General features: G+C 45.3%; 1 protein-coding gene across 1 annotated transcript; it reads left to right on the forward strand.

Annotated features, from left to right (window-relative positions):
• Positions 1 to 749: 749 nt before the first annotated feature.
• GORAB (golgin, RAB6 interacting) lies at positions 750 to 9,720 on the forward strand. Its single transcript, XM_069023294.1, has 5 exons — positions 750 to 847; positions 1,754 to 2,114; positions 3,483 to 3,584; positions 5,323 to 5,463; positions 7,992 to 9,720. Exons 1-5 carry the CDS (start codon positions 784 to 786, stop codon positions 8,452 to 8,454), a joined length of 1,131 nt encoding a protein of 376 aa, XP_068879395.1. The 5' UTR covers positions 750 to 783; the 3' UTR covers positions 8,455 to 9,720.
• Positions 9,721 to 9,938: the final 218 nt, after the last annotated feature.

Genomic DNA, 9,938 nt, shown 5'->3' on the forward strand with positions numbered 1-9,938 from the left:
ATTGAGTTTAGGTATTCGGAAGAAGTTCTTCCCTGTGGGGATGGTGAGGCATCATGACACAGATTGCCCAGAGAAGCTGTGGATGCTCCAGCCCTGGAAATGTTCAAGGCCAGGTTGGACAGGGCTTGGAGCAACCTCGTCTAGTGGAAGATATCCCTGCCCATCACAGGGGTTTGCAACTGGTTGAACTTTAAGGTCCCTTCCAGCCCAAACCATTCAGGGATTCCCTGATTTCCTCACAGTGTTGTCACTGTAACTTACTAGACATGCTGGAGCAGGATCTCACCTACTCTTACAACTAATTAATTACGAATTATAAATTACATGGGGATATGTGTGGTGTTCCTTGAAGTTTGTATGCTTTTTTCGGGAGCGGCTTCCCCTCTCCATTTAAGCCCCATTAGCCGGGACCCACTGAGCCCTGTACGGTCACAGGATGGACTCGATGAGCTCAGAAGTCTTTTCCAACCTGTCTCTGTGATTCTTTACGGCACGAGGTTCTCAGGAGTCCCGGGGATGTGCCCACTAGGGCAGCTTACCCCAGGGCGATCTCGGGACCCCGCGGCCCCACACGGACCGAACCCTCTCTCTCTTGCCCCCTCAGGCCCCACACGGGCCGAGCCCTCTCCCTCTTGCCCCCTCAGGCCGCCATCTTGCCCGCCCCGCCCCGCCGCCGCCGCGGCTCAAGGCCCCCAGCCGGGCCGTCCGCGGCGTTCGCCTGCGGCGGTGGCGTGGCGGTGGCGGGGCAGCCGCGGGACCTGCGCGGCGGGAGGAGGGAGCGCCATGGCCGAGGCCTGGGCCGGCTTCTCGCAGGAGGAGCTGCGGCGGCTGCGGGGACAGCGCCCAGGTACGGACCGCGCCGCGCCGGGAGCGCCCGGGGAGTGGGGACAGCGGGGCCGGGAGCGGCGCGGAGGAAGACCCTGGGCCTCGGCACCCCGTCAGCCTCCGCAGCTGCACCTGCCTCCCATCCCTCCTCAGCACCCCATTTCCGCAGCCGCTCCACCCACAGCTCTGTCCTGCTCCTCAGCCCCTCCATCCATAGCTCTGTCACTCCTCTCAGCTGTTCTATCCACATTTCTAACCCTTCCCTCAGCCCCTCCATTCACACCTCTATCCCTCTCCCCAGCCCCTACACCCCTCTGTCCATCCCCTCAGCTCTGCCGGTCCATCCCCGCGTCAGACGCTTGCCCTTTCCTAGGCAGCCCCTCGGTCCCTCCCATCCAGCCGCATCTCCCCCTGCTCTCCTCATCCACCCCCTCTGTCCACCTGCAACTTCTCCCACAAAAATCCCAGACTCTCCAACCCCTTGTCCTGCACCCACATCTCTACCCGATACCCCACTCATGCTTCCAGCTTCCTCTTTGTCCGCATGTTACCTCGTTCTTCCCCATTCTTCACTTTATTACCTCAGTTTGCCCACCAGGCTGGCAGGGACCCTTCCTTAGCCCTTGATCTGCCTCTCCATGATTATCCCAAGAGTCACCTCATTCCCGCCTATGGTTTCTCTTTTATGCCTGCAGTCCAGGCCTCTTATTCCTCCCTCTCCTCATTTAGGGATACTGATATCCTTGAAAATTCCTGATTCTTAGGCTAACAAAATGTTTCCAGGCTCCTGAGGTTTCCCCCACATTGCCTTCCCGTGACACCCTGGCTTGGGTTTTCCTTATTTTGGTTTTTGCTTGCCCAGCACAGCTTTGTCAGAGTCTGTCTTTGATACTGAGATTTTTTTAAAATCGTGTTTCTCCACTGACAGATTTGTACGAGCCCTCGGAGCCGCTGCAGCAGCAGCAGCCTCGCCCCCAGGCTGTGACCAAGACTCGGAAGCAGTTGCAACGGGAAAAAGCCCTCAGGCAGCAATGCCAGAAGCTGGGACTGCAGGGAGAAGCAGCCCCTGTCACTCCAGAGCAGTTGCTTTCTGCACCACAACCCAAGACCTGTCACCCGCAGCAGCCTGGGCCAACACCTTGTCCTCCTGCCACTGGGGATCAAAGGCAAAGTGACAGCCAGGAGCAGCAGGAGGGAATGACACCGGGAGAGTCTTGTAATGTCAGGGACAGTGCCCAGCCCCGCCCTGCAAAGCCCAACACCCAAGTGGAGAGAAAGAAAGTGGAATTGTTAGTAAGTCGATAAAATCAAGGGGTGGGGTTTGTTATTCTGTATTGATTCATTGTTTCATTGTGAAGTAAACTTTTCTGTGTCTGATAAGAAGCTTTGAGAGATAAAATCATTCCCTTTTCTATGTGGCAGCATCTGTATGGAGAAGCAGCTCGTGGCTCCTCTCAAATTCTAGACTCAAAAGGATCCAGGAGGTTCTGTTTTACAGGGATGAGCCTTGAGAGGCTGTGGCTGATGGTTGTGCTGCCTGTAATTTCCCTGCCCAGCTGAGGGCTGGGATCACCTGCCTGCAGTCCCTGCACCAGGATAGCAGCACTTTGAGAAGTCAAATTCCTCCAGTGGGTGCAGCTCAGCAGTAGTACTGGCTGTTCATCTCATTTCTGTGGTGAGAAAAGCACAGACTCTCTTTGATTCGGGAGCTTTGCAGAGAATTTTTTCTCACCGTGGAAAGCAAATGACATTTAGCTGCAACAGTCACCTCCTGATTCTGCTGGATTCATCTCAGCCTGGATGCTTGAATTTAAATCTTACTAAAAATATTTCTGTGTGTGAGGTTTTAGGAATAGGGTGATGAGGACAAATCTGAAGAGATGTGCAGAAATGTTTGTTAATAGCTGAGTTATTTGGGTATTTTTCAGTTCGGGCTCCCTGAAAGAGGGCATGAAGAACAGAGTGTGGTGAAAGCAGCAAAGCAGTTCCTTGTTTCTCCTAAATCCTGCCTGGTTGTGTTGACACAGGTTGTGCCCCCTCACCTGAGGCCTGGCCTTCCATCTTTTGGGATGGTTATATCTCTTAGGAGATGTAGCCTAGGAAATGGAATCAATATCAGTCCCTCCCTGGTGGCAAAAGCGAATTCTTGTTCTTCCTTGTTTCTCATTTTCATTTTAACTCTTACTAGCCTTTCATTTGTATCCATTTAATTATTTGGGAGCTGTATTGTAAAGCAGACCTGTGAAACAATCTGTTTTATGGAAAAAACATTTCCAAAAAAGAGGCTGTGTTGTCAGACTGAACAGATGGTGACTTGTAGCAGCCAGTAAGAAACTTGAAACTGCTTCTACCTGATAGGGAAGCACATCCTTTAAATGAAAAATTCCATCCATTTCTGAAAAAGTGCTCCATGCAGCTTATTTGGTTATGCAGATTTTAGTTCTGATCAGCGGGTTTCATCTGGAAGTGTTTTATTGGTCTGAATGGCTTCTTGCAGATGATTCTTCTTTCCTCAGAACCAAAACGTGTTTGTTTTTCCTTCGACGTTTTTAAGAGTTTGCTCCAGAATATATGACAGTGAATATTTGTATTAGAATATGGGGAGCAGGGAGAGAAATTAACTTTCTATTAATTTTTATGTTCTTGTCTATGAGCAGGCAGGAAAAATCCCGATGGGAAATCCTCCAGCAAGAGCAGCGGCTGATAGAAGAGAAGAATAAACGCAAGAAGGCACTCCTGGCCAGAGCTATTGCTGAGAGGTGGGGGCTGAGCCTGGCAAAGGGGTTACTCTTCATCTGCAACCAGTTACATATCTTGATTTAAATTTCACTTTTTCTTCTTCTCTGTGCTCTGTGAGCAGCTGTGATGGACATTTCCATTTGATAAGTGCTGGCTAGGAAGTTGTGACTAAGCTTTTCACACTTCCAAAGCTGCAGCTCTGTGTACAGATGGAAAAGTTAATATACAACTTGAGGATTAGCTGAAGTACTTGAATTTGTTAGTGAGGTCATATTTGGAAGTTGAGGTGCTCAGATGCTCGTCCCTATTCTGGTCCTGATTTGGTTTTGCTGGATGCAAGGGAAGTTTATGTGATTCATAACCTATGAGAAGAAACTACAGCTATTTTTGTTTAGACTTTCGGCTCACTAGCGTGTGAAAAATGTTGAAAAGAGAAGATGATCAGCTTTAAGAAGGTACTGTTTTACCACTGGATGGCTAGAAATTATAGAAATGTACATACTCTCACAGTTGTTAGCTCTTGCTCTTCAGGAGACCAGGCTTTAAGGCATTGTACGGTGTTGTCCACCAAGGTAGTTTAAGACTACAGGGAAGGCAAAGTTTGTAGGGAAGGATGTTGGAACAGCTGATAACAGTGGATCAAGGACAGTCATGTGAAGTTTTCAGGCTTGCAGTGCTCTCCCAGGCTTGTGTTATGTTCTGCCAATCAAAGCCCTTGGATAGCACAGGTGAACACAGCCTGTACTCTGCTAAAGTCCTGAAAATTTCATTTGCCAGGCAGAGATAAAACACAAGCATCTTTATTCTGAGTCACTGTAGGACATCAAACATGGGTGTGGCCACCAGGCTTGGTTCTTCCTCCTGGAAGCAAAGCCTGAGGAGAGAAAAGACACTGAAGGTGATAGCTAAGGAGTTACTTCTGTCACTCAAAGCCCTTACTCAGGCTCACAGCAATACCACGGGATGTCTGTTTCCCTCCACTTGCATCAGCTGGTTAAATGGGAGATGGTGGCACTGCCTGCACGCTTGTCTTGCTTTCAGGTACCTGCCTTGGGTGTAAAGCAGTGGCTGAGAAGCATCATTTTGCTGGTGGCGATGGATGATGGCAAAGTGATGCAGTGTAAAAGCTTGTTGAAAGTCACTTAGCTTGCTTGGCAATTAAATCCATCAAAGCTTGTTGCCCTTAGTAACATTTCATTTTCAGGACTTAGGAATGAACAGACCTAGTTGAAAAAGGTTACATAAGGCTTGATTGAAATCCTTTGTATTTGATGTAAAACTTTCCATTCACTTCATTGGGATTTGGCTGGGCCTTTTGGGAATAATTTTACAAAATGGAAATCAAGCTTAGGTTAGGTGACTTTTTGGCCCCTACTAACTGAGCTTCTTAGAAAGGGGATATTTGCAGGGCTAAAAACCCTTCCCCCTCTCGCTTTCCCCCCAAGCCATTTCCTGTTTCCTTACACTGAGAACTGCTTAGATACAGCAGCTTCTTGTGTGTTTCCACAGTGAAGAAACACAATCCATTTTAGGCACTTTGATTATAGTCATTATGTAATTTTGCCATAGTCCTTTAATAGTAGGCATTTTAGATCCCTGTGGATGCTAAAAAAGATCAAAAGCCCTACACCGTAAAGGAGAAACCTTCTGAATAGGTACTAAAGAAGTCACTTGCTCTGCAAATGAAATGGGGCCCAGTATGTCAAGAAGAGAGGCTTGAAAAGGAAATAAAAAAAAAAAATCATCTTCCTTTTGCAGATCCAAAAGAACTCAAGCTGAAACAGTGAAACTGAAAAGGATTCAGAAGGAGCTGCAGGCTCTGGATGACATGGTGTCTGCTGACATCGGAATCCTGAGGAACCGCATCGACCAGGCCAGCCTGGACTACTCCTATGCCCGGTAAGAGACACACAGGGAGGAGGGAATGGGAATAGCTCTGCCTGAGAGGAGGGAAAATGCTGTTTCCTCGCACTGAAGCACTAATGAAGTCATGTCACTATAATAACGTGCAGTTAAAGCAGTCACAGTCTGGGGGGCTTTCAGATCTGGAAGTAAAAGTATGCTTTTTATTTCCTAATTTTTCCTTCGGAATCTGGGAACTGAAGCAGGTTTTCTGACTGGAGACTGCTGTCACAAGACATAGATCCTGCTTTAAGTGTGCAGTTGTCCATAAGACCTGCTTTATTGTTTCAAGGTTGTTTATTTCTTCTCAGGGGGAAAGAGGTTTTTCTTGAAAAGTCCTGAAATGAAAATCCTGTTCAGGGAAATTTTCTTGTTCAGGATGGCTCTGGTCCTGCTGGAATCAATGGGACCAATTAAGCTTAAAACATATAATCCTGCTGAAGTATTTTTGCAACTAGGACCAAAAATTGAAGGAACAGGGAAGCTTTTACCATTCACAATGTGCCTTTAATCACTCTAGTTGTGATGAGTTCCTTAAAGGCAAGAAATTAATGGAAGCACCGCATTAGCTGTGGGTAAACCACAACATCAGTAGATAAACAGCAGCATGTTTGTGCAGCCGGTTCATAAAGCAGAAATGTTCACTCGCGGTTTTTGGTTCACCATTCAATGTGTTAAATGTTCATTTCTCCTTCTGACTTCTGCCATACCATGACCACAGGCCAATAAACATCGTAATTAGTCTTGAAAGAAATAGGACCGGTAGCTAAAAAAAATTAAGATTTCTTTGGTGTAATTATCATTTGAAATGTCTAAGATTAACTGTAGTTAGCATAGCTGATTGCATATGAATACAAAATTTCATGTCCTCAAGAGAAAAAAACACTTCAGTGGATTTTAGGTTTCATCTGGTTTTTAAAGCCATTAAATTCTCCTGAAATCTTCTTACCCAAGTTTTGTAATGATGTATCTATTTGACATGCTTACTGGCTAAAGAGCACAAGCAGCTCTTGACATTAGAAAAGCAGTATTTAATGACAATAGCAAAAGGAGATGCTGTTAGGACAAGTGGGTAAACTTCACCAAAATCTTAATGACTTTCACGAATTTAGTAAGTGTTTTCTTGTAGGAGGGATTTGGAAATGTGAGGTAGATAACTTCCAGTGTTGTAGATTTTATGCATTATGAGCCAAAGCAAATTTACTTTTAAGTGGAGTCTTTTTAAGCAATTTCTTAGTACTTGCCTTTGTTCTAGGGCTAAAACACAAAGCATTTCAGTCGGTCAAAAAGTGCAATATTAAATAGTCCTGAGCAGACACCTAGTTAGCAACATTTGACAATTGCTGTGGAATAGAATTTTTGTTAATATGATGTGACTGATAGGTGTGAATTCAGCCCAAAGGTTTAGCTGTGCAGATGTTTCCAGCGTAGCATTAGTTTTGCTGCTTCAGGTATCTGACCCAGAGAAATCCTGATTTTCTTGACAGGGAAACATAAGTGGGCGTCTTCTGCCCACTGCAGACATAGCCTTTTCAGCTGGGTAAAAGTCATGTGGTTACTATATAAAATAACATATTTGGGAATGCTTTTCTATGGCTAATTTCCTTGTGTTTCACTAAGCAAAGGACCTCTCCTATCTTTCTGTTGCTTTGTTTAAGCAGATATTGGAATCTGGTTTTATAAAAGTGCTGGTTTCTTTATTCAATCACCTTACTAATACTAGTTTTATGAGTGCTCTGTAGTCGTGTTTCATAAGCCTTTATGTGTTCCCTTTCCTGATGAGCAAGACTGCATCTATCTTTCTTTTCATTAGAATACAGAGGTTTACTGATGTAGTGAAAGATGCATCATTAATGTGGACACCAGCCATTAAAGTGCTAGATATTCTCTGTGTGTTAACTCAGTAAATACTTAGAATATTCCCTTTTTGCTGTATTTATCATCACAGGAAGTGCAAATTGGCAGGAGGTGAGTGTCAGGAGGGATGCTTGCAATAAAATTCTACATCTGTATTGAGGTCATGTGCTGTGTCAGTCTGTGCTGCCCCTGATTTTCTGAACATGTATATGGGTAGCCAGAGAAGTACATGATCCAAATGTCAACGTGCTCCATCGAGCATCTGTATCTGTGGGGGGAAGGTTGGGTTAGAGAAACACCAAACTGCTCTGTGGTGTTTCAGTTCACTAAGTGGGTGTTCATTAGAAGTGTGAAAACACTGCAATTTCTAATGGGTTCTTTCTGCTGCTAATGATGCATCTCTTCAAACAGGCAGTAAAAATGGGTGTTTGTGATTCAATTTGAGCAAGTTAACTCTTGGAATGCACAATAGCAGAACCCCAAGTGTCCGGAGAAGTTTTGATCAATTCACTCTTATTTTGTTCCCTCTTGCTAATGTGGCATGGTGTCATGAACAGCTGGCACAATGCATTGCAGAGTACGTTGCATTCCAAGGATTCTAAAGTCCCTGTGTCAGGTTGTGAGGTGCTGTGAGAATTAACCCTCCAGAAATGCTGCCGGTTTTGCAGGAAGCGCTATGACAAGGCTGAGTCCGAGTACGTGGCAGCCAAGCTGGACCTGCAGCACAAGACGGAGATCAAGGAGCACCTCACAGAGCACCTGTGCACCATCATCCAGCAGAATGAGCTCCGCAAGGCCCGGAAGCTGGAGGAGTTAATGCAGCAGCTGGACGTGGAGGCAGATGAGGAAAATCTGGAGCTCGAGATTGAGGTGGAGAGGATGCTGCAGCAGCAGGAGGCAGAAGCAGGGAGACAATCCAACCAGTCCCACAGCCATGCTGGGACAGCCAAGGAGAGCCCTGCTCCCAGTGTTGTGGGACAGGAGAGCCAGCATGCCAACCGTGCTGCTGCTTCTCCTGCAGTTTCTGAACAGTCTCAGAACCCCAGGACCAAATCCCTCTCCGACATGGACAGCCAAACTCAGGCAGTAAATGTGACTTCAGGAAGCTCCCCAGCTTGTTCTGCTACCTGACTGCTGGATGCAGATAAGCCAGTGGTTATGGATGAGGTACTCTCTGCAGGCTTGTGGCTGTATGCTGTATCTGGGCTTCAGCAGTGCCAGTAATATGCACTTAATTTCTCTTTTCCTTTTATGTTGTTTTCAAATTTTAAAGGATCTTTTCTTTCCACAAGACTCATTTGGGGTTCATCATCTATCATCATTCCGGTGTGCATTCATGTTCTACTGCCCAGCTGTGCCTGAGCTTTTGTACCTTCCTGAAACACTTGGAAGTGAACAGTAGGGTTTGTCCAAAGATTTTCGGCTTTTTGATATCACAGGTTCCTGTTATGAGCAGTGTGCAAGAGAAAGATTTCTACAGGAGGAAACATCACACCTTGGTCTGCTTCAGAACACATTCTGACAATTGCAATAGGATGTTTGTCTTCCTTTGTATCCATAAGGGATTAGTTTCCAACGGTTTCTCCTGCTGTGAAACCCAAGTGCTTACTTTAATTGCCTTCGTAGAGGTTGCTCTTTCCTGATTTAAAGGAAATTTGCACATTGAGGCAAACTGCAAAGTCAGTTGTAATACCTCATATTTATCACTTCGCCTGTTCCTTTCAGATGATGCTGAATCATGAAGCTGTACAGTGATAACACTATTAGCTATGAAATCACAGCTGTTACGGTTTAACAAAAATGATGGGTTACAGTTTAAGACATTGCAGAATGTAGAAGTAGAAACATACAAAAGAGAGTGTGTTACATTTACAGCTGTTCCATTGCAGAGATTTTCTCTGTTATAGTTGCCTCAAAGTGCCAATAATTAGCCATAATTAGCCAATAAGACATCTTGTAATGAATAATCCCCACAGTATATTGGAAATGAGCCTATTTTTGTAGAACATTCAATGCATTTTCTTGCCTGAAGAGCAGGTTAGTACCCCACGAAAGTTCAGCTGATTTGCTCTATTGCTGTTGAAAGGCTTTAAAAAGCTATTCCAGGTGGAGAAAGCCTCAGGAATTAAAAGAGAACATAGGAAAATCTCCCATAGACTGATTGCAGCTGCAAACCATGGAGACTGCACTCACTGTTAACCTCTTTGTAACAGGGAAGTGTGGAAATGCTTCCTGGAATACCTGACCTGGATGTGTTGGTCTGAGTGTATGAATGAGTTGCTGAATGACGCCACTGAGTCTGTAAATGGGACACTGATTGTCTCTATGGCTTTAACAGTGGAAAAACATGTCACTACATTTCAGTTTTATTCTATTAATAAATCAGTGCATCTTGTACGCAGTGTGTTTACTTTCAGTTGTGATATCTGAGACTAACACAGGGATCCAACACTGTTTTTCCACAGGAGATGATAAATGGTAGAATCAGATATGTCCTTTGGCAACTTTCCGCTGTGTGAAAATAAAACCTCAGAAAAGGCTGTTCCAAAATATGGAAATGTATGAAGTAAAGACATGGCAGGATACAGCTTGGCAGGAATCTTTTCAACTAACTA

The sequence above is a fragment of the Aphelocoma coerulescens genome, chromosome 8 (assembly GCF_041296385.1).
Source record: "Aphelocoma coerulescens isolate FSJ_1873_10779 chromosome 8, UR_Acoe_1.0, whole genome shotgun sequence".
Taxonomy (NCBI): Eukaryota; Metazoa; Chordata; class Aves; order Passeriformes; family Corvidae; genus Aphelocoma; species Aphelocoma coerulescens.

Coding starts and splice junctions, on each gene's coding strand:
- GORAB (XM_069023294.1), top strand. CDS start 784: ATGGCCGAGGCCTGGGCCGGCTTCTCGCAGGAGGAGCTGCGGCGGCTG. Junction 2,115..3,482: donor GAGAGAAAGAAAGTGGAATT/GTTAGTAAGTCG, acceptor GTCTATGAGCAG/GCAGGAAAAATCCCGATGGG. Junction 5,464..7,991: donor CTGGACTACTCCTATGCCCG/GTAAGAGACACA, acceptor CCGGTTTTGCAG/GAAGCGCTATGACAAGGCTG.